Source organism: Phascolarctos cinereus, unplaced genomic scaffold (assembly GCF_003287225.1).
Source record: "Phascolarctos cinereus isolate Bilbo 61053 unplaced genomic scaffold, phaCin_HiC Scaffold_9;HRSCAF=440, whole genome shotgun sequence".
Lineage (NCBI taxonomy): Eukaryota > Metazoa > Chordata > Mammalia > Diprotodontia > Phascolarctidae > Phascolarctos > Phascolarctos cinereus.
In genome coordinates this window covers 50,003,848-50,029,406 of record NW_027556402.1, presented here as the reverse complement: position 1 = coordinate 50,029,406, position 25,559 = coordinate 50,003,848, and the positions used below count along the sequence as shown (strand labels likewise).

Here is a 25,559-nt window from a genome sequence, read left to right as displayed (position 1 = left end):
GCCACATGCTACATGCCAATTTCCAAATCATCTATTGCAATGACAGATGGTAATGACCTTCTTCCTCAGTTCCAATATTATGCCTTATTTTTTTTAACTCTCTAATACACTTACCATGAGATATTGCATATTATAGCTATGTTGGTATCTTACTCCCCAACACACACATCATCTCACTCCTGTGCACACATACAACCATAAGATCATCTCAACTTTGTATCTGCCCCAATGCCTAGCATAGTATTCTACACACAGTAGGTGCTTAACAAATTATGGTTGCTACAATTAGGAATGGTCTCATTAAGTCACTATTTCCTTATTTTTTTTAAATCTTATGATTATATCTATAAATGCAAGAGCAAGATAAGAAATTTCTCCCAGCCAATTTAAACACAATTGTATATACCTATTACTTTTGCATAATTGTTTTCCTTGGTTCCTCATTAGTAATACTCCTAGAAGGGTATTCTTTCCTCTTCAATAAATAAAATCCATGTTCTCCATCCATGTTGGTTTTCCCTTTAATGGTGCTCGTTGAACATGACAATGAACCACAGCTACCCCAAGAAATATTCATGGCAAATAATATGCAATTTTTTAAACTTGAATAAAAGTTGAGGCTTTGGGTGGCTGTGCCTGAAAACAAATGTTTTAATAAGTCCACTTTACATAGCATGTGCATTTGCAATATTGCCATGAAATTATTTTTTCAAATAAATCAAAAAACCACCAAATAATTAAACAGTACTAAAGGCTCACTCCCAAAACGTGCAAAATACATACAAGGTCTGTCCCATATGTTTTCAACATTCAAGAAATTCTTTCAGTTTTGAAGTCTTGTGGCATTTTTAAAGAACAATTACCTCCCCACACTCGGTGGGTTTTTTAGAAGATGCAGAGGCTGAGATGTTGGCATTTTATAGCTAAGCCCACAGTCCATCCAAGCAAAGGTCAGTTCTATCATTACTTATCCAATCCCCATGTGTCTTTATGGCAAAACATTAGCAATAGTATTCTGATCTCGAACCCTCATTTTTGTAGGTCATAGGAGAGTCTACACTTGACCTAGAACAAAGCAATAACCTTTCTGATTCATCTGTGCGCCTTCGAGTCCAGAGCTCCCGCGTAGGGTGGGGTCTGGGAGATAGAGTTTCAAACTGTATATAAGTCTCTTTTGCTAGGTCATCTTCCCTGATGGCCTTTGGCTTGTACTGAAGCCTAAGAACTTTGTACAAGAGATAGAAAATCAGTGATAAAACAACTACACATGCAGCACTACTTGCCACAATGAGAAAAGAAATTTGGGAGTTCATCTTTTCATTCATTCTGTCAGTGGAGAAGGTGATACACTGGTCCGCCTTGGGAGGGATTCCTTTGGGACAGACACAAGCCACATACTGCATACCAGCCTCTAAACCATCTATTGTAACTTGTGATTCACTAGAATCGATTCTTAGTGGGATCATGTCCTCCTCACCATACTTGGAATACAGCACAGTAACAACAGTGTTCTTTGTGGTGTTGATAGCCTTCCAGGTCAACGTCACACTTTCATATGTCTCATTAACTACCTTGAGGTTTTTTATTGTGATACCAGGCTCAGTGATGGCTGCAGTGCTCAATAATGATACCTCTTTCTTGCTGGCACTGGCTGGTGGAAGTTTGCTTCCATTCATCACCACTTTTGAATTCTTTTTTCCATTGGGGAAAGACTTGGGGGGCTTTCTGCTGGTCTTCTTGGTGTTTGCAGATATTTCAGTGGTGGTAGGTATAGTGGTAGAAGTTATGATGGAAGAAGAAATGGAAGAAGAGGAGAAGGAGGGGGAGGAGGAGGAAAAGGAGGAAGAAGAAGAGGAAGAAACAGAGGAAGAAGAAAATGAAGAGGTGACTGGAGAGGATGGAGATGTAGTTATGGGTGTAGTCTTTTCAGTTGCATGCTTGGCCTCTTCCAGAAGCTGATCAGCTCCAACTTTGTTTCCCGACTTTTGAGGGGGTATGGTTGTGGTGACAATCCCAACCACAGTAACACTGACAATGGCTTCTGACGTTCCAGCCAGGTTTTTAGCCTTGCAGCTGTAATCACCTGCATCCTTGTAAGAAATTCCCGTCAGGCTTATTATGGACCATCTGACTCCATCTCCTGGAGTTTCCTGAATTACTGAAAGGAAGAAAACCAGATGTTTATTGAGAGAAAAGAGAGCCTAGACCAGGGGTGGGGAACCTTTGGCCTCAAAGCCACATGTGGCCTTCTAGGTTCTTGGGTGCGGTCTTTTGACTGAGTCCAAGTTTTATAGAATAAAGCCTTTTATTAAGGGGATTTGCTCTGTGAAGTTTGGATTCAGTCAAAGGGCCACACTTGAGGACCTACAGGGATACATGTGGCCCCAAGGCCACAGGTTCCCCACCCTAGCCTAGACCAACCAAGCCAACCGAGAAGTGACCAGCTGTCCATTCATAGAAGCAGCTTCTTCTTGTGGGAATTTTTATCTCAATGCCTAGATTTGCAAGATTTTCAAAATATTATTTCACTGAAAAAAAAAATGGAACCCAATACCATCATTTAAACAGAAGGCATTTTTCTGGAATGATCCATACTTACCCTATAAGTCCCAAATCCTTGGACTTAAATCTAATTTCTCCATGCTGATAAGCCTTGGATTCTTTAGGGATTATATTAGCAGACTAATAAATATGGTTCTTAAAAAGAACCTGATAAATAATAAGCCAAGTCTTACCATCCAGCACATGACAAATCTGCATAAGATCTCACAAATCATGTTAGAACATGTTTCTATCTTTCAATTTTCCAAAATTTTGAGTTATTTAACTTCTTTGGGCCTCAGTTTTTTCATCTGTAAAATGAAGGCTGTAAAATTGTAATCTGTAAAATTAGACTCAGAAACCTCTAAGGTTCCTTCAGCTTCACAGTCCCATTATCCTAATAACACATTAAGTGGTATTTCCATGGTCTAAGAGTTTATTTCCTTTCACAATGTAAAAAAATTATTTACATGAAGTAATATGAGGCCCACACTCTTATCAATCATTTTCCATTAAATGAGCCAGATTTCTATGGATCTAAAACAGCTCAACAAACATTATTCTACTTCTCACAGTGAACCTGCAAATACCACACGTGTGGAGAGACTGGATTTACTTACCCACACAAGAAAAGCCAACCTCTGATAAACTGATTTATGTTAATTAATACAATGAAAAGGTACTGGGTTTGGTTTATAATGATTCATCCTCTAAGCATCTATAGCATAAATTTTTATTATCTAATGCGATGCATAAAAACTATTTGAGGGAAAAAATAGCTTGTTTTGGTAAAAAGATCACTAGGGTTAGTCAGGAGACCTGGGTTCAAGTTCTGACACTGTTATTGGTGGTATCATTCAGTAGAGTCTGACTCTTCATGACCTTATTTGAGTTTTTTTTTTGCAAAGATACTAGAGTGGTTTGCCATTTCCTTCTCCAGCTCATTTTACAGATAAGGAAGCAAGGCAAACAGTTAAGTGACTTGCCCAGGGTCACACAGGTAGTAAGAGTCCAAGACCAGATTTGCACTCAGGAAAAGGGGTCTTCCTGACTCCAAGCCAACCACTCTATCCACCGCACCACCTAGCTGCCATTAACCACCTGTGTTTCCTTGGGAAAATCACAGAATCATGGAATTTTAGAGTTGAAATGAGGCTCAAAAGCTATTTAGTTCAACCCATTCCAGGGCAGCGAGGTAGCGCCATAGCATATAGAGTGCTGGCTCTGGAATCAGGAACACTCCTCTTTCTGAGTACAAATCTGGCCTCAGACACTTACCAGCTATGTGACCACGAGTAAGTCACTTAACCCTGGTTGCCTCAGTTTCCTCATCTGTAAAATGAGCTGGAGAAAGAAATGACAAACCACTCCAGTACCTTGGCCAAGAAAACCCCAAATGGGCTCACAAGTTGTCAAACGTGATTAAAATGACAAAGCAGCAGCAATTCCTAAAAAATCAACCTCTCTAGAATGTGGCTGAGAAGTGGTCATTGAACTGATGTTTAATAAACTTGAGTGAGAGGGAGCCCTCCTCCTGAGACCTCACATTCCACTTTTTCCTCCTTAAAATACCACAAGCTGTTCATAAGTTGTTTTTTTCCCCTTTTTTAAGTCTAAATTTACATCTTTGTAATTTCCATCCAGAATTCCTAGCTCTGCCTTCTAGAGCCGAGAAGACCAAATAAATCTCATCCTCGTACTATATCACAGCCGTCCAGATACTTAAAGACACTGTACCATACTGGGCCTCATTTTCTCATCTGTAAAATAAAGGGGCTGAGGGGGCAGCTAGGTGGCGCAGTGGATAGAGCGCCGACCCTAGAGTCAGGAGGACCTGAGTTCAAATCCAGCCTCAAACACATAACACTTACTAGCTGTGTGACCCTGGGCAAGTCACTTAATCCCATTGCCTAGCCAAAAAAAACCAAAAAACAAAAAAACAAAATAAAGGGGATGGACTAAATGATCCCTAAAATCCCTTCTAGATCTAAAATATTAATCACTTCTTTTTTAAACTGATCAAATGGAACACTTTTTTCCAGGAGAGTGACTATGATGCTAGATAGGTAACAAATTCTTCCAAGGTCATCAAGGAAGCTGATATCAGAACTAGAAAAGTAGCTTTAACTCTTAATTCAACATTCATATCATGCTGCTTCCTTCTCCAAATACGTCTTTTTTTTCTCCAAATACATCTAAGAGTCTGTTTTCACTAGTAGGCCACTCCCTTCCCTGATGCAGATTGCAACCCCTCCATACCTTAATAGATAGTTTCACGAGTTGCTATACACAAAAAAAAAATCATCACTTGAGGGTCAAGTTTCTGTTTCTAAGGTCTTGGCTAGGCCAATCCTTAGATAACAAAAATAAAGTCTGTTACTGATCCTGTCCTTAAAACCTTTCCCAATTGGTAGGATATGGCAAAGCTTGTACCCCTTCAAGAGCCCTGGGTCATGTTTGAGACATAAAGTTGTAGCTGAGAAAGATTCTTTTGGGCTAAAAAATAGTTTGGGAGTTTTTCTCTTATCTGGTCTGTCAGTTACAGAAACACTCTTGGTTTGGGACATCTACCAGTTCTGACAGGCTTCAACACCATGTCAGTGGGCCTTTTGTGCCCTTCGGTGACCAGACTGCCATGTCAGCGTAGTTTTTATTTGAGCTTAGCCTCCTGGGCCAATCAAGCCTTGAGAACAGTTTCCCCATCTTTTAAGAGAAGAACTAGACTAACCTACATGGCAGGGATTTGGTGGAGAGGGGAAACACCGGCAGATATTGATCTTATTCCCTCTAATACAAGTCATTTTTCTCTTCAACCATTTCAGAGTATTTTTCTCAAATTAACTTAACTGGTCTCAAAATTCATGTTCAACCATGAGACTAATGTCAAACTTTTTTGAACAGCAGCCCTCCTGACCCATTTCTTAAGAATGGCTGAAAGAAAATAACTACCTGTAGAGTTAACTGGTAAGTTGTCTGCCCTGGTCCAGATGAGCTGTGGAGTGGGGTACCCTGTGGCATCACAACGTAAGAGAACATTGCTTCCTAGAGCTGATGTGATTTTGGTAGCCGAGGTCATCACTGATGGCTTCAGGCATTGTTCCAGCTCAGCCCTTTGAAACAAGATCCCTGTGAGCCTCTCTGGTCCACCACAGACCAGCAAGGGATCCAGAAACACCACAGTGGGGTCTACAACTTTTGACAACTCCATCACTTTGGAAATGTGGCAATCACAGAACCATGGATTGTCCTGCAAACCTTAAATAGAAAACACAAAAGGTAGAGGATGAGTACATCTTTCTGCCAGCCCTTGCCCAAGAACAAGATTGTTTTCATATATGAGAGAGCATGGAGTAATGGAAGGAAGGAAGGAAGGAAGGAAGGAAGGAAGGAAGGAAGGAAGGAAGGAAGGAAGGAAGGAAGGAAGGAAGGAGGAAGGGAGGGAGGGAGGAGGGAGGAGGAAGGAAGGAAGGAAGGCACTGCAGTGGGGCAGCTCCTACTACTTACAGATTGATGTTGGTCTTTCATTCTCCAAGAAGACCATGACATCGAGAAGGTAATGTCATGACTTCAAAGTGAATTGAATTTATGTAAGGCAAGGATGTGCAAAATCACCAGCCTCACTCTCCCCTCTGGAGCCATCTGGGTCTAGTGGCAAGACATAGATCAGGATGACTGGAGATGGCCCCCACTAGGTTGTAAATTCCTTGAGGAGAGGAGCTAAATCTTATTTCATCTTTATATCTCTAGCATTCAGCACAGTGTCTTGCAAACAGTAGGCACATGGTCCGTTGAGAGTGAATGCTAAATGTTTGATAAAACCATCATTATTACTACAAGAAAGAAAAACTTCAACATACATGTCTAATGTCAAAGCAATGGGCAGCTAAGTGGTACGGTGGATAGAGCAATGAGTCTGGGATCAGGAAGGCTCATCTTCCTGACTTTAAATCTGGTCTCAGATACTTACTAGCTGTGTGCAAGTCACTTAACCCTGTTTGCCTCAGTTTCCTCATTTGTGAAATGACTTGAAGAAGGGATTGGCAAACCACTCTAGCATCTTTGCCAAGAAAACCCCAAAAATGAGGTCATGAAGTCAGACACAACAGAAGTAACTGGACAATAACAAGTGGAGAATCAGAAGCTTCACCTCTATGGAAGGGCAGTACATTCAACTGTATCAACCATTAATGAAAACACTTAATGATATCATGTCCCAAATCAGTGCACAACACCAGCTGTATACTTCCATTTTAATTTGAGCCCCTGATTGAAGAGGCTCATCCACTTACTGGAAGGATGGCTACTCAAAACCGTATTTCCTACTTATCTGTGAGCCTGTCATACATAAACCAGTGGTCTAGATTATGTTCGTTGTATCTCTCCACCTATTAGGGTGGACACTTACAAATTAGATCTTTATAAGTACAAGAAATCAAGAGATTAATATCTACAGGCCATATCCAAAAGACAACTCTAGGAACGATAAGACAATAATAAAAACACAAAACTGCCCAAAGAGAAATAGAAACTGAAAATGCATCAAATCAACCCCTACAATTAATAAGTGGGTTTTGACTCATTGTCTTTATAGAAAATTTATTTTGTTCCTCAGATTGTTATTGTTTGTCCTTCTTACTTGAAGAAGACCAAAATGACATTATGATATCTGGGTCAAGGTATGAAAGTTAACAGGTGTATCATTTTAGAAGAATGATTTTGTCCTACTTATCTAGAGATGGTCTTTTTTTTTCAGGTTCTATAACTTTTCTCAAGCTACCTTGAAAGTAGTTTATCTCAGTCAATAGAATAATTAGAATATGGATTTCATGTCAAGCTAGTTTATCCCTTCTGGGGCCAAACTAAATAAAACTACTGCTATTCCTGGAGTTTACTTTATTTACAAATAATGGAGATAAACCATTAGCCTCTTAATTGTTTTAAAGAGTCTGAAATGATTTGGTGATTTTCTTCCCCCTCATACACCTTTCCGTGACATTGTAATGTTCTCCTTCTGAAATCTGGAATTTTTCCAATAGACTTCACACATTCCACCATATTAATCAGTCCTGTAGAAGGTCAGTGCATATAAATTTCATTAGGAGTTAGTAAATAATAAAAGATTCTCTTATCACTCAGTTGTGTCTGAATGGTGAGCTACAATCTGTAAGAATTGCAGGAAATAAATACATGATATGCCTACTACACTGAGCAGACCTCTAAGTAAAGATCCCAGAGAGTTATCCAGTCATTTATTTAAAAGAACAAGGTCATTGGGTTGTTTGGGGGCTTTTTCTGCCAAGTTTTGAACACATGACATTTTCCAAAAAGAAGGACAAAGTGGGCATATAACCTATACAAAAAAATCAAGATTCAAACCAACAAGTATTTATCAGCTCAGAAAAAAAAACAATTGACCCAGTGTCAGAAAAGGCTAGTCCACTTGGCCCTCCATTGTCTTACCTCCTTGTGGCCCCGGCCGGCCACTTCCCACCCTTAATCCTATCTAGGCTCCATTCTCCCTTGGCCACCCCTGGAGTTCTATTATCTCATAGACTACTTGACCACTCCTAGATCCCTCCCATAATCTTTCCGTATATAAGGTCCATCTCATCTCCATTAAGATGCTCAGATTCTTATAATCTAGCCACTGCTTAGATCCTTAAAATCTAGTCACTGTTCAGACTCTTATAATCTAGTCAATAGCTTGCTAATGCTGACTCCTTAAGAGTCTGCCCAATATGATAGATGTTCTAACAAACCTTGTCTTTGGCAGAAAGAAAGAAAGAAAGAAAGAAAGAAAGAAAGAAAGAAAGAAAGAAAGAAAGAAAGAAAGAAAGAAAGAAAGAAAGAAAGAAAGAAAGAAAGAAAGAAAGAAAGAAAGAAAGAAGAAAGAAAAAAGAAAGAAAGAAAGAAAGAAAGAAAGAAAGAAAGAAAGAAAGAAAGAAAGAAAGAAAGAAAGAAAGAAAGAAAGGAAGGAAGGACTAGTCCAGGGGCCAGCTAAGTGGTGCATGGAGTCAAGAGGACCTGAGTTCAAACGGGCCTCAGACACTTGACACTTACTAGCTATGTGTCTTTGGTCAAGTCACTTAACCCTGATTGGCTAGCCAAAAAAAGGGGGGGGGCCTAGTCTAAGTTCTAAGGAGACCCATGGACACAATGATTGTTTCTGCCTCCTTCCTTTTTATGTCCTCCTGAGTTTTGTTACTGTTACTATTTGTCTTCCCAAGTCAAATTTATGGCTCTCAATGTTGTTTGATTCATTGTATATGGGTACTTTGCTCCTTCCCTCTCCATTTTCAAAATGCTGTGTCTCATTGTATCTTTACAACAACCTTGTGAGAGAGAATCGCAGAATCACAGGGCTGCTGTGAAGATCAAAGGAGAGAATGTTTGTAAAGCATTCAGCACAGTGCCCAGTACATAGTAGGCTCTTCATAAATGCTTATTCTCCATTCCCATTTCAGAGTTGAAAGGAACCTCAGTAGCCAATTCAAACTGTACTCCATAATGAATCTCCACAACAGCATAGCCAGAATGTGGTCACTGAACCTTTCCTAGAAGAACACTAGTGAAGGGCAGCCTGAGACCTCCAAGACAGCTCGATCCACTTTTGGACGACTCTAATTGTTAGAAATTTTTTCCAAGCCTAAATCTGGCTCCACCCATTGTTTCTGGCTTTCCTCTGTGAGGCTACACGGAACGAAGAATATACAACGTTCCACATGACAGCCCTTCCAACACCTGAAAGGTTATCCCGTCCTTCTCTGCCTCCCATATCACCTGACTAAACATAACTCCGTCGAATGATCCTTAGCTGGCATGGACTTGGGGTCCTTCACCATTCTTGTTGCCCTCCTCCCAATGTTCACCAGCTTATCAAAGTCCTTCCTAAAACATGGTGGCCAGAGCTGAAGCCGAACCTCAGGTGTGGTCTGAGCAGACCTTAGTGCCACAAACTATCACTGCCTTTCAATGCAACCCAACATCCCATTCATTCCTTTGGGGGCTACCAATTACACTGCTGACCCACGCTGAGCACACACTAAGCCCCACTCTCAAATCTTTTTTAGACCAGCTGACCACGTCTCCCTCCTCCTGTACTTAGGAAGTCAAGTTCTTCCCCCAAATAGAAGACTTCGCATTTTTTCCCCATTAAATTTCATCTTATTACATTTGGCCCAATGTTCTAGCCTTATTTTATATGTGTGTGTGTGTGTGTGTGTGTGTGTGTGTGTGTGTGTGTGTGTATATCTGATAAGGCTAGAACATATACGTGTATATATACATACACACACATATACATATACACATACATATACACATACATATACACATACATATACACATACACATACACATACACATACACATACACATACACATACACATACACATACACATACACATACACATACATATACATATACATATACATATACATATACATATACATATACATATACATATACATATACATATACATAGGCATGTCACTCCTTTAAAATACTGAACAAAGCAAACAAAAAAAAGGTTTAGTAGAGTTCTGGTAAAAACTGATGATAGGACCCAGGAGTCAGGTTTTGAATTCTAATTGTTATCCAATGTGTCTAATTGTTATCCATTGTTATACAGCTGAGACACTCCCAGCACTGTGTCCTCTGTAAGTCTGATAAGAATGCCTTCTATGGCTTTATCCGCCTCACTGATAAAAACCTTGAACAGCACAGGGCCAAGAAAATCTCTAGGGGATCGCTGAGACCACCTGCCCAGCTGACATGGAACCATCCATATAATACTTTTTTGAGGCTGTTTAAGCAATTCTGAAACCATCTAAAAAAACTTTGCTAAAATCTACCCTGATCTACTATGTAGTAAACAACAACAACAACAATAATAATAATAATATCAGTCTAGTCTGATCTGTGCTTAATAAGACATGCTGGTTCCTTGTGACTCCTGTTGCCTTTTCTAGAGGTTCATTATCTCCTTAATAATACATTCCAGAATTTTGCTAGAAGCAGCTAGGTGGTACAATGGAAAGAGCACCAGGCCTGAATGAAGTCAGGAAGACCTGAGTTCAAATGGGACGTCAGATTCTTGGTAGCCATGTGACCTTGGGCAAGTCACTTTAAAAAAAAAAAGTCTGTCTTCCTCAGTTCCCCCAACTGTAAATGAGGATAATAACAACACCTACCTCACAAGGTTGTTGCAAGGATTAAATGAGATGTTTGGGGGGCAGCTAGGTGGCGCAGTGGAGAGAGCACCAGCCCTGGATTCAGGAGGACCTGAGTTCAAATCCAGCCTCAGACACATAACACTTACTAGCTGTGTGACCCTGGGGGAGTCCCTTAACCCCATTTCCTAACCCCCCAAAAAACCGAGATATTTGCAAAGTGCTTAACACAGTGCCTGACACATAGTGGGTGATATATAAATGCTTATTCCCTTCTCCAACTTCCCAAGATTCAAAGTAAAGCTTATAATCATAGATCATATTATCATTCTTTCCAAACTGTATAGTTACATTATATTGTATTACCATCTAGGACAAATTACATAATTATATATAGTTCACTGGCCTATAGTCTAGAGATACTATTCTCTTCCCCTTTTTGGACATAGGCACATTTGCTCTTCTTCAGTCTATAGTACCTTGCCTGTTCTCCAATATCTTCCAAATTATCACCCTCGGTTCTTGCAGTATCAAAGGGTATAATTTACCTGCACCAGGTAAATTAAATTCACTGAGAATGGCTAAGCGTTTGCTTAACTATCACCTCCCATATCTTGAGCTCGTTAGTTCTATTTGTTCTCTCCTTTTCCGTCCAAAGGTCATTCTCTTGACAGAGAAAACAGAAGCAAAACCACAACCAAGCAGGAGGGGAGGTAATATTTTACCAATGAAGGTTGAGGTGAAATTATTTCCTTAAGGTATTTGGATAAGCAACTAGGTGGCACAATGGTTAGAGCCCCGTACCTGGAGTCAGAAGACTGAGTTTAAATCCAGCCTCAGACATTTACTAGCTATGTGACCCTGGGTAAGTTACTTAATTGCTGTCTGCCTCAGTTTCCCCAGCTGCAAAATAAGGATCACAATAGCTCCTGTACAAATGAGGAAATACATGTAAAGTGCTTAGCACAGTGCCTGGCACATAGTAGGTGCTTAATAAAGGCTTGTTCCTTCACTCCTCTAAGATCAAAGAACAAGTTAGCGATGGAATCCGAAGGCCTACTTGCCTTCCAGTCCAGTGATCATCCCATTCTATCACACTGCCCCATCAGGAAACATACAGATATATAACACAGTTACTTTAGTTGAATCCAAATAATTTTATGAAGATATAATTTACTTTAATTGAATTAAAATAGTTTTATGAAAACATAATTTCAAAGATTTTAAAGCATAAAATGGATATATAATAGTTGATGTTATATAACACATATTCATTTTCATTGGATGAATATATATTTTTATTTCAGTGACATATTAATATGTCTGTTTTATTAAATTAATATAAAATGAATATGCCATATAATAAATGAACATAAAACATATTCATTTCAAAAATTTCAAAGCACAAAATGAATGTGTATAAGATGAACACGTTAATGTTATATGTAATGTTATATATATTTCATGCTTTGAAATTTTGAAATGCTATATTACATAAAATCACTTTAAGTCAACTAAAGTAATCCACAATTTGAAAACTCTTGCAAAATAAAAAGACGAAAAAACAGAATAGCCCACAAAAATGAGGTATCTCTGCATCCTTGCCCTGAAATGACTCTTGCAGGTGGTGGATTTTTTAAATTAAGTATACCCAGAGCAATTGGAGATCCTTGACAGTCTTCAAGGGTTTTTCCCCCCGGAGGGAAAAAGGTACTAGCTACTCTCAAGCTAATCTGTGAGCAGCTCTGCATTCATTTAAAACAACAAACTAACCACAATTGGAATAAATTAATTTATTTTGCCTCAGTATCCTTGAATAGAGGCCAGTGAATGCAAATTGAAGTATTCCATTATTTACTGAAAACTCCCTGCCAGCCTTTGTCTTCCTAAGAGGCTGTGATATGTTCCTTAAAGGTAGAGATTGGTTCATGTCTTTGTACTTATATTCTCACTTCCCAACACTGCCTGTCACATAGTAGGCACAAATAATAAGAGCTTGTTGATCGACTGATTGTTCAACAACATAAGGGACAGCGCTTAACGCTATATGTGCATTTGTATGTGTAATTATATATATGTGTGTATGTATACGTACATACGTGTATTGTGTATATACACCTATAGATATGTGTATACATATACATAGATGCATGCATGTGTGTGTGTGTGTGTGTGTGTGTGTGTGTGTGTATTCCTTTTTACAGAGATACTTATACCTGTGTGGCAGCTAGGTAGCATAGTAGATAGAATACTGGACTTCAAGTCAGGAAGACTTGAGTTCAAATCCAACCTTAGATATTTACTAGTTGTAAAATGAGGATAATAATAGCACCTACCTTCAAAGATTGTTATGTGGATAGTATTTGTGCTGTGCTTTGCAAATCTTAGAGCACTATATAAATGCTATTATTAATGAGAAAGAGATCATATTTGCAAATGAGAGAAAAGAAGGAAACAAGCATTTGTTAAGTACCTACCATATACCAGGCATTTGAGCCTCACAACAATCCTGCAAAGTAGGTGCTATTATTATTATTCCCATTTTACAGTTGAAGAAACTGAGGTAGGCAGATGCTAAGTGACTTAGCCAAGGACAAAGAGCTAGTAAATGTCTGAGGTCACATTTGAATTCAGTTCTGCCTGTCTCCAGGACCAGCACTCTATCTGCTGTGTACCTGGCTGCCTCTGGGAAAAGGCTCCCATAAAAATCCCAAAGAAAGTATATCCTAAATCTATCCTTCCTTCCCAATACACACACAGCAATAACAACATAAATAAAATGCTATTCCTTTCAGAATCTGGTGGTATGAAAGGGTGCTTTAGGGTCAGATAAAGGGAGCCAGGGAAAGTTATGTGTAATGCAAAGCTAACACTGTATAATAATTTAAATGTATATTTACAAATAGCATGCATTTTTCATTGACAAAGTCATAAAAGTTAGGTATCTTTATTGGATCAGGGTTTTTTATTGATTTTATGCAACAGAAATGGAATTGTTAAAGAAATACAACTAAAAGAGAAAACACCAATGGTTTTTTTATCTTATTTTTATCAATAACTATTGTTTTGCATCATATTCATTTCCTGATATATCCTTCCCCTCTCCCCTGCCCAGAAAGCCAAAAGCTTAACTTTCTTTAATTCAATTATTGGTTGAAAGAGTTCACTAGTAGATGCTTCCTTGAGGAAAAAGTATATAATAATATATTATCAACAAACTTTCTGTCAACAATCATTCATACAAGGGGGTTAGTGATAGTGATATTAAAAAAGGGAGTGCCAAGAAATATTTTTTAAATGTATAGGAGATACTGGGCCCCTGGTCCATGGGTGTAATGCCTAATACAGGGAAAGCTGAGGTTGGTGGATTGCTTCAACTCAAGAATCATGAGCTGCCAGTGGGCTGAGCCACTCAAGTGTCCATACTAAGTCCCCTAAACGTTATGGTGGGCAGTAGGGGGCAGCAGATTGCCAAAAGTGGAGCAAACAAGCCCTCCTTGGGAAAATGAAACAGATTTAAGCTCCAAAAACGCTCTGTAATGCATGACCCTTTTAGTAGCCCGTGTATTTCCAACCTAGGCAAGGTGGGGAGATCTAGGCTCAAATAACTAGATAAACAAACAAATTTTAACAATTGATAAATAAATACAGATAAACACACATAAATACCTAAGAATAGGAGAGGGAAGGACAGAGAAAACCAGTTCCTGCCCCCAAAAAATTCACAGTCAAATAGGAAAAACCATATGCAAATAACTAGGCACATATAAGAGATATACAGGGTAAATAGGAGGTCATCTCAAAAGGAGCCTGGGACTGGGAAAATAGTAACACCCTCAATAGTAATAGGGAGGTTTGGAAAAGGGGAGGATTTGGGGGGAAAGATTATGATTTCTGACTTGAACATATGGAGCTTAAAATGTCTATGGAATATGAGTCGCTAGGTGGCTCAGTGGATAGAATGATGGCTTGGAGTGAGTTAGACGTGAGTTCAAATCCAGCCTCAGACACTCACTAGCCGTGACTCTGGGCAAGTCATTTAACCCTGTTTGCCTCAGTTTCTTCAACTGTAAAATGAGCTAGAAAAGGAAATGGCAAACCACTCCAGTATCTTTGCCAAGAAAACCCAAAATGGGGTCGAGTCAGACACAACTGAAATAACTCAACAACAAAAACAACACATAATAAGCAAAATGCTTGTTGATTTGAAAAGAAACTGGGGTCATTGTTTATTACTGAATTTGGGGGTAGAAGACCTGGGTTAAAATCCTTTTTCTCTAATACTGACTACCTGTATGACCTTCCTTATCTGCAAAATACAGAGTTTGAACTAGATTTCTTCTAAGGTCCTTCCTAGCTCAAAGTGTATGATCTCATCATTAGCATCAGGAGAGTGCTGGGTTGGTGGGAACGTTGGTGTGCTGTCAAGAATACAGATGTCCTGACATGTCTTATGCCTATGGCAACCTCTAAGAGTAGACACTGCTTAGTTCTTGAGGTTACATGCCCAAAGAAACCTATCCCATATTGCACAGCATAGTAGTAAAGTATAATAATGAGGTGTAAGTTCATCAGGAATGTAATGATAATAATAATAACAACAATCACCAACATCTCTATAGCACTTTAAGAAAATTTTATGTATGCTATCTCACTTGATTCTCTCAACAACCCTGTGAGGTAGGGGCCATTATTATCTCCATTTCACAAATAGGAAACTGAGTCTGAGTTTAAGTGACTTGCACAGGATGATGCAATGTCTGAGCCAGGCTGCATTCCAGTCTGATTCCAAGTCCAGCTCTCACCAGAACACCAAATTAAAACCACGCTACCACTAATGGTAGTACCTGGCATTCAGAGCCATCATCTGTGAGTGAAAAAGAAACAAAGAAACCGATGTACTTACCTAATATGATTCTTGGTGGTGGAAGACCCATGCCTCTTGATCCTAAATCTGCTGAGAAGTGGGTCCAAGTGTCCAAAAGGTCAGGGGGCAAAGTGGTGAGCCTGTTGCTTGATACATCCAGGTAGGTAAGATTCTTCATGTACCTGGTGGCCTCAACTGGCACGCTGGTCATTCTGTTGTTGTGTAAATCCAGGGTTCGTAAATTGGGCATCTCCAGCAGAGATTCCCAGGGGAAAGCAGTCAGCAAATTGCCATCCAAGCGCAGCTCGTGCAGATACTTCAGGTTGTAAAAGCTACCAGTGTCAATGCTGACCACGGAGTTATAAGTCACCCAGAGGTACTTGAGCTCTACAAGGTAGTAGAAGGCCTCAGTGGGGATCTTGCGTATGACAGTCTTTTCTATTCGGAGCTTCATTGTGTCCACAGGAACGTTCGTAGGAATCTCATACATATCTGGGTCATTACACACCACCAACCTAAATACAGTCATGGCAGGATCAACAAACAGAAAGAAACTTACATCCTTAAATGCATTTTGTGTGATTCTCTGTCCAATGGGATTCTTACATTAAAATGACCTATCTTTAAAGGGTCATTAACTTGAAAGAAAGAGAGAGAGAGAGAGAGAGAGAGAGAGAGAGAGAGAGAGAGAGAAAGAGAGAGAGAGAGAGAGATAAGTAGATAGATTAGATAGATAGATAGATAGATAGATAGATAGATAGATAGATAGATAGATAGATAGATAGATAGACAGAAAGTTCAAGATATAGGTTCACTGCCTTAAGTAACAGTTTCAAGTATAATGCTGTGGAGGGTTAGGGTTTTGTTTTGGTTTTTTATGTTCTGCAACAATTTAATTTATTAAAATGCATTATATGTTCTTTGCTAGCTAAACAATAAACTATAACCTATAACAATAAAAAATAAGCTATGAGTTCTAATTTCAGCTCAACCAGTAATACACTGCATGCCCTGGGGCCAACCTGAAAGTGTTGAAATAATTTACTCACATATGTTAACCAGGGACAGCGGCTCACTATCTCAGGGTTTAATTTAAGTCAAGAAGGATGGCAGATTTCAGAATACTGAGTCATACTTTAGAAATCCTAGGTTGCATAGAACAAAGGTGTCAAACACGCAGCCTGTGGGCCCCATAAAGCCCAAAACATTCCCAAGTGCGGCCCAGTCAGATTAAATCAGATTAAAATATAGTGCCTATCTCATTTTAGTATGTTGATGCATTAATTATATATATATATATATATATATATATACACAAATACATATATATCTGTGTATATATATACACATGTATACTATATATCCATATGTAATATACATATATACATATATTTATACATGCTATACATAATAAACATGTGTGGCTTTCTAAGTCAATATGTGATTCATTCAGTATTTCTGATTCCTCATTACCCCATTTGGGGTTTTCTTAGCAAAGATGCTGGAGTGGTTTGCAATCTCCTTTTCCAGCTCATTTTACAGATGAAGAAACTGAGGCAAACAAAGTTAAGTGACTTGCCCAGGGTCACACAGCTAACAAGTGGCTAAGGCCAAACTTGAGCTCATCTTCCTGACTCCAGGCCTGAGGCTGTATTCACTGTGCCACCTAGCTGCCTTAACATGTGGTCCTCAGGAATCCTTATGTACAATTGAGTGACATGCCCCCCCCATTTCTACTCAGGGTTCACCGATGCAGAGAATAGAACACTGGATTTTAAGTCAGGAAGACATAGGTTAGAATCCTGTCTCAGACACCCACTAACCCCTTCAGACTACACTAGGCCACTGTCTCAGCTACCTCCACCCACTCCCTACCTCATCTTCTTTTATACACTGTCTTCCCCCATTAGACCGTAAGCTTCTTGACAGCAAGGACTGTCATTTTCATATTTATATCCCCAGCATGCAGCATAGTGCCTAGCACATAGTAGATGCTTAATAAACGTCAAGGCCCAGTCTCTCTTACTCTAGATTCATTTCTTTATCACGAGATGTCCAACTTCAAGAGAGGCAACATGATTTCATGGCTGGAGAGCCAGACTGAAATCAACAAGACCTGCATTGAAGTCCAATGTGGGGCATGTGCTGGCCGTGCAACTCTGGGTTTCCTACCCTAGGCCAGGGCATTTTAAAATGTTAACATGTTACATTTTACCTACTCAGCTCATAGGCTGCAATTTGCTAACCCCTGTGCTGGGCAACTTTCTAAAACAGGGGTGAGGAACCTGCGGCCTCAAGGCCACATGTGGCCCTCCGGGTCCTCGAGTGCGGCCCTTTGACTGAACCCAAACTTCGAAGTTTAGATTCAATCAAAGGGCCACACTCGAGGGCCACGTGTGGCCTTGAGGCTGCAGATTGCCCACCCCTAGCCCATGAAGATGAAAATACCCCAAAAATCCCCCAAAAAAGAAAAGAAAAAATGCTTAACAGTCCTGCTCTGAGGAGTGAATACTAAAAAAGTATTGTAAAGGGTTTTGTAGCCATGGCAAACTATAACACTAAGAAAAGATGATGCACCAAAAAAGCCATATCTGACTGAGAGGGATGCTTTAAACATCCCGCCCTGGAGGCAGGCATGTGCAGTACATGGCGAACAGTAATACCTTGAGGTAGCTCATGAGGAAAATGAAGTTTCACAAGTTTATGGAAAGAACTTCAAGAGAATTGGCAATACTCAGGATGGGAAAGGAGCTCTTTACCTCTATTTTGAGCCACGGATTCCTGAGCTTCTTCATCCCAGAAAGGTGTAAGTTACATAGATTAATAATAATAGCTAGCATTTACATATTGATATGCAAAGCAAACCTTTTATCTCATTTTATCCTCACAATCACCCTGAGTTGTACCTGCTATAATTATCCTCATTTTACTGATGCAGAAACTGAGGCAGGCAGAGGGTAAGCCTCTTACACAGCTAATAAGTGTCTGAGGGCAGATTTGACCTTAGGTCTTCCTGACTCCAAGCCTAATGTTCTATTCACTGAGTTATCTAGCTGCCTCTAAGAAGATTGGATTTCTATTCATTCTTCAGTAGTTATTAACTTTATATTCAAGTAGAGCTTTAATGAAAGGGCAACATTTCCCTGACTATGATCTCAAAAGTGTGTAGTTGGACTCAGTGGAGGAGATAGAGCACATAGTGGGAAAAAAAAAAAAACAGATCAGAAGACCTGGTCTTAAGCCTGGCTGACTGCCACATACTAGCCTTGGGACCTCACTTAATCTATCTGAGCCTGTTCCCTCACTTGGAAAATGGGAGTGAGAATATTTCCAACCTGAGCCAAACATGGGAGAGTAGACTGTATTCGGAGTCAAGAAAACCTGGGTTCAAGTCTAGCCTCTGCCACATACCGTCTCTGGAATCAGGCTCTCTGTGCCCCCAGACTCCTCTAGGAATCAGTTTCAAAGCAGGTGCTGATCTATAATGGCAGAAAGAGCTTAAGAATTGCCTCACTTGGGATAGCATATGCCAATGAAATTGCAAATCTGATACAAAAATACATACATTTACATATATATACATATACAAAATGTGTGTATTTAATGGGTTCAGCTTAATTTAAGTCTTTGATAAATTTATTCAATAAAGAAATATTCTCCTGTGTGACCCTGGGCAAGCCACTTAACACCACTGCCTAGCCAAAAAAAAAAATGTTCTCATCTAGTTAGTATCTTGACACACTTTAACTGGGGGTGGGGCTTCAGCTCACTCTATAGGTGGACTAATTTGATTGATTTACCTTTATATAAGTTTGAGGAAGAAAGAGAGAAGGGGAAGGAGGAGAAGGAAGAGGGAAGGGAGAGAGGCAGAGACAGAGACAGAGAGAGACAGAGAGAGAAATTATACAAATATTTTTGATTTATTCAATCAAGCTCTGGGTATATGCATGTGTATAAAATATGCAGGTGTCTGAAAAGTCTCAACACAGTGTTAATTCGTAATAGCTTAAGACTGCATTGAGACTTTTGGAACACACCCTGTGTATAAAATGGGGAAAGGAAAGGGAGAGAAAGAATGGAAAGAGAGAATGAGCATAAGCATTTATATAGTGCCTACTATGTGCCAGAAAGTGTTTTACAAATATTATCTCATTTGATCTTCTCCAAAACTCTGCAAGTTACATGCTGTTATTATCCCCATTTAATAGTTGCAGAAACTGAGGCAAACAATGGTCTGATAGACCTGTCCAGGATCACACAGGTGGTAAAAATCTGAGATGGGATCTGAACTCATGGCTTTCTGATTCCAATTCTGGAATTCCAGTTCCAGTTCCAATCTGATTCTGATTCTAATTCCACTATGCCATTTGGCTGCTGAGAGAAAGGGGGATAGGGGAGAGGAAAGAGGGGGAGAGAGGAATGAGAGAGAGAAAGGGAGGGAAGAAGTGATGGAGAGAGAGAGGATATAGCTATAGATATAGATATAGAAATAGATATAGAGATATATAGAGATAGAGACATATAGATATCAATATAGATATCGATATCGATAGATATAGATATAGATATAGATATAGATATAGATATAGATATAGATATAGATATAGATATAGATATAGATATAGATATAGATATAGATATAGATATAGATATAGATATGGATATGGATGTAGATGTAGATGTAGATATAGATATGGATGTAGATGTAGATGTAGATGTAGATATAGAGACAGAGATAGAGACATATAGAGATAGAGACATATAGATGTAGATATTGATATAGATGTAGATGTAGATGTAGATGTGGATGTGGATGTGGATGTGGATGTGGATGTGGATGTGGATGTGGATGTGGATGTGGATGTGGATGTGGATGTGGATGTGGATGTGGATGTGGATATAGATGTGGATATGGATATAGATATAGATATAGATATAGGTATAGGTATAGATATAGATATAGATATAGATATAGATATAGATATAGATATAGATATAGATATAGATATAGATATAGATATAGATATAGATATAGATATAGATATAGATATAGATATAGATATAGATATAGGGGGAGAGAGAGAGAGGATGAATGGAGAAGAGCTGACTTTGCATACTATCGATATCCTTTTTTTTCAAACCATATTATACTCATAAAAAAGAACAAATTTTAAAATGAGACAGTTTTGAAAATTCTGAGGAAGAGGATAAAAGCCATTCAGGATAAAAGCCATTCTTCTACTGCTCTTAATCATAATGCAGTACTGCATAAAATGCCAAAAAAAAAAACCACACACAAAGCAAAACCCATTAATGAATATTACTGAACTGAAAACAAATGCTGCTTTGTGTCTCCACACTGCTGGGTGGAAGGCAAGGTATAAGACAGACATTTTGTAATAAGGCCAAAGAAAAGACCATAAAAGCAATAATCAGACTCACATTTATATAAGATTGAAATTCACAAAGCACTTCTCTCCCAAGACCTGAGAGTTAGGAAGTGCGAGTATGGTTTTCCCCAGAGGTTAAGTGATTTGTTCACGTTCACACAGCTAGTAAGTATTGTAGAGGGATCCATTCAGACTCGGGCCTCCCTACTCCACTGCTTGAACTTGTTAAAAATAGGCATCTCTCTCAGTCTGGACTCAATTTCAGCCTCAAACTCAGATCCCCAGGGATTCTTGGCTTTTAACAGATTCTCTGGTAGGCATCACCGGTTTTCCAGGAGGCAAACTAGTGCATTACTGGGTGGGGGAGAACAGGAAGAGGGGCACTGATAATTTTCATAGGTGGGTATTGGTGAGAGATTAGTAACTGTTCTGCATCCCAGCACCTACCAGTCAATTTTGGTCATGCTGTTTCACAGTCTCCAATGACCTCCTCAGGTAAATAAAACTGTCTGGTTAGAATTCATGGAATAGCTATCACTGTCTATTCAGAAATGTTTCTGTTTTATACTTCCAGCCATGAATTCAATGATTCAGTGCAGTCTTCCCTTAAGGAAAGATGAGGCAAAGTTGAGATGGTCTCAGATTTTCCTCGTGGCATGATCCCCCTTCCCTCACCTGTCTCCCCATGTAAGTTTTTGTCACTTACATTTAGCAGATTCTCTGGAAAGAATATCAGGACCCATTCTACTTAGAACCAAAACACTTGTCTAGTTCCATGAGAAGAGCCCCTTTCAGATAAAGATTCATGCTTCACAATATCATTAAATGGATTGGAAGGTAGGTGGCAAAGGGGATAGAATGTTGGGCCTAGAGTCGGGAAGTCCTGGATTCAAATCCAACCTCATACACTTGCTGGTTGTGCAGCCCTTTGCAAGTCACTTAACCTCTGTTTACCTCATTTTCCCCATCTGTAAAATGGGGGTAATCACAGCACTTACCTCCCAGAGTTGTTGTGAGAATCAAATTAGATAATAACTGTAAAGCACTTAACACAGTGCCTAGCACAGAGTAGGCACGTCCCTTTCCCCTTCCGGGGAGATTCCATTGATCAGGATTTCCATTGGTTAAGCCACCACCTCAACAGGAATAAGAACAACATTTGGCATTTCTTAAAGATTTCTATTACGATCCCAATATCTGTTTAAAGGAAATATTCTCTAACAACACATTAATTAAGCAACCTACGAGTCCCTACCTTGCGTCTACAACACAGAAGTCAATATTTTTTTAAAAGCAGCGTTTTTAAAATCCCATTTAGACTGAGGGAAAATTATGTACCTTCTCAAATTTCATTTCTTTTTAAGAAGACTCCTATGATCTGTTTGCCTTAGTTTCCTCAAAAACAAAATGGGAATGATAACTACCTATTTCCCAGGGTTGTTGTGAGAATCAGATGAGATATTAACTAGAAAATGCTCAGCACAGGACTTGGCACATAGCAAGCACTATATAAATGTTAGCTATCATTGTCATTGTCATCATCATCATCTTCATCATCATCATCATCATCATCATCAGTACTACACAATATGAAACCCAAACCAGCAGAGGCTAGGTACCCTTTTCTGTGGCTAAGGTAGAACTGGCATGTAGGCACTAATCTTCCTTATGCTTGCTGGGTTCTCCCCTAACGCTAAGATTTACCTGTGCGCTTAAGGAAACCATTCCTCTTCCCAAAGAAAACAAAAATGTTCTGCCTATGAATAATCTGGAGAAAACAGGCCAAATCAGAGTATGTTCTGTGGTTTCATAAGACTTGAAGATGTTTTAAGAGCTTGGACACTGAACAAAAACAGGAAAGGCTGAGTAAATATTATTTGTCAGCAAATAATCATAAAGCGGTAAGACACAGATCCTGCAGGTTAAACCTCCCCTCTCTGGTTGCTGATAAAAATATAATTGCTTCTTGTTGCTACCATAGTAGAGGACATTCTATTACGCTACTGTCAGCCTACATCTTTTTACATGGAATTAAATTATGCAATGGCAACAAATGCATACCTTGAGCCGGTACCATCACTGCTGCTGGGAGAGTCACAGGTACATTGTGAAGGACATGACAGGCTTACTCCTTCAAAAATACTAACCATGAGGCCCAAATAAGCCAATAGATGCATCCCTCCTTTTAAAGTATCTTAGAATAAAAGCTAAAAACCAAATTCCAAGCATTCAGGAGTCGGTGTGCACACATGTGGATGTCCATTTAGTCAGAGCAGATTACAAAGGATTAGCTGAGATCTGTAGTTACTTAACCTTCAAATGTATCTCACAAGGGATCAATTGAGCTAGCCTGTCGTGTATAGCTTCAGCAAAGTAACATATTCTAAGGGGGAAAAAATAAATTGCTTGTTGGGAAAATGTTGATAGCTGTCTACATGAAGATTTAGAAAGGAATACATGTGTTTGGTTGGTTTTGGGTTTTTTTAAGCCTCTTCCCAATGAAAGTGGGTTGCAAATTGAAGTATTGAAATTCAATGCTAAAAATCATTCGGATCTCATTGCTTGGACTGTATTTTAGATTTTCTCTGTCTTGTTACAAAATGTATTGACTTTGTATATGACTCTAAGAGAGATTACAAAGAAAGCTGAATTTGAAAAGCATAAGTGATACAATTTTGTTATGGTTGTTGTTGTGATAAAGTTAACAATGTTGCCACCTACTGGTTAACAGTAGTTTAGCAGGTTCCCAGTAAATAGATCAATCCTGAGTTATATGCTTAGAACAGGAAGACACCTGGACAGGCAACTAGTCCAATCTCTTTGTTTTATAGAAGTGGAAACTGTGGCCCAAAAAATTAAGTGACTTGCCCAAGGTCACACAAGTAGTCAGTGGTAGAACTAAAATTGGAACCCAAGTAAGTCCTCAGATGCTACTCCCAGTGGGTTTTCCACCTTACCACCCCACTTTCCCATTACTTGCTTTAAAAAGCTATTCACTGGGGCAGCTACATTGCGCAGTGGATAGAGCACCGGCCCTGGATTCAGGAGGACCTGAGTTCAAGTCTGGCCTCAGACACATAACATTTACTAGCTGTGTGACCCTGGGCAAGTCACCTAACCCCATTGCCAAAAAATAATTTAAAAAAGCCATTCATTGGGGAAGCTAGGTGGGGCAGTGGATAGAATACTGGCCCTGAAGTCAGGAGGACCTGAGTTCAAATTCAGCCTCAGATCAAACACTTGACACTTACTAGCTGTGTGACCCTGAGCAAGTCACTTAACCCCAATTGCCTAAAAAAAAAAATCATCCATTTTCCCAATTGGTCCTTTTTTTCCTCATCTTCTTCTCACTTCCTTCTAATGGGCAAAATTATACTTAATTATTATATCTAACAATTCCTGCCTGAGACAGTCCCCACCCACATATACAGGGTATCACCAGTTTTAGCATAGCTTTCAGCTTCAATAGCTTAGCATTAAAACTGAGGCAGACAGAGGTTCAAGCTTTAATAGTTTAAAATATGCCCCAAGAGTTTGGGGACACCCTGTATAGTCAATGAACAATACGGCCCCCTTTCATCTGAGAATGATTTGATACATACTTTACATTTGAGTACTAAGGCACTACAGCCCCCATGAGCAGTGTTAATATTTTCTGTGCCATCATATGTTTGAAAGAAAAATCAGAAAAACCTAGGAAAGTTTTAAGATGAGAGAGACTAGGAAAAAATGTATTCAAAATTGATATTTCCATTAATAGAATTAAACCATGTCCTTTCTCTTTCTTTCTCCAAACTATACATTGTTTCTAATCCAAGCTTGAGGAGGAATCAGACACTTCTTAAACTATGTACGTCATTAAAATGAAAGGAAAATACTATTTCTGACCAGATGAGTAATTTTCAATTAACCATCAAGCATTTATTAAGCACCTACTGCATGCAAGGCACTGAGAATACAAATACAGAACTGAGATAGCCCCTGCCTTCAAGGAGCTGACATTGTAGCAGGAGAGAGATGATGCATACACATATAATAAATATAGGGTAATTTGAGTAAAGAAAGAGCTCTAAAGAGAGGCCTCATAAAGAGGGTGAACTGAGACTCGAAAGAAAATAATTCTTAGAGAAGGAGAAGTGCATTCCAGGAATGCAGAATGACCTGTCCAAATGCTTGAATGTGGTTGATGGAATGCTGACCTGAGGGAATAGCTAATAGTCCAGTTTGGTCCAAAGGAAACTGAGAAGCAGTGAGAAGGGTAGGAGATGAACCAGGAGAGGCCAATGTCATGAAAAGCAAGAGACAAGAATTTACACAGTTCCAGGGGGTGGGCAATGGTGACAAAAAGCTTCAGAAAGACCCAGAAGGATGAAAGCTGAGAACAGGTCATTGAATCTAAGAATAAAGAGATTGTCAACCACCTCACACTCATCAGATTGGCCAAGTTGATTTTTTAAATGAAAAGGAAAATGACAAATGTTGCAGAGACAATGGGAAAAGAAGTATGCTAAAGCATTATTGGTGGAGCTGGGAATCGGTCCAACCATTCTGGAAAGCAATTTGAATTCTGCCCCAAAAGTTAGTAACC

General features: G+C 39.3%; 1 protein-coding gene across 1 annotated transcript; it reads right to left on the bottom strand.

Annotated features, from left to right (window-relative positions):
- Positions 1 to 380: 380 nt before the first annotated feature.
- On the bottom strand, positions 381 to 23,148 carry LRIT3 (leucine rich repeat, Ig-like and transmembrane domains 3). Its single transcript, XM_021001340.2, has 4 exons — positions 23,033 to 23,148; positions 15,621 to 16,096; positions 5,491 to 5,796; positions 381 to 2,158 (listed from the first exon to the last, which is right to left on the bottom strand). The coding sequence occupies exons 1-4, from the start codon at positions 23,146 to 23,148 to the stop codon at positions 1,002 to 1,004; spliced, it is 2,055 nt and encodes a 684-aa protein (XP_020856999.1). The 3' UTR covers positions 381 to 1,001.
- Between the last annotated feature and the right edge of the window lie 2,411 nt (positions 23,149 to 25,559).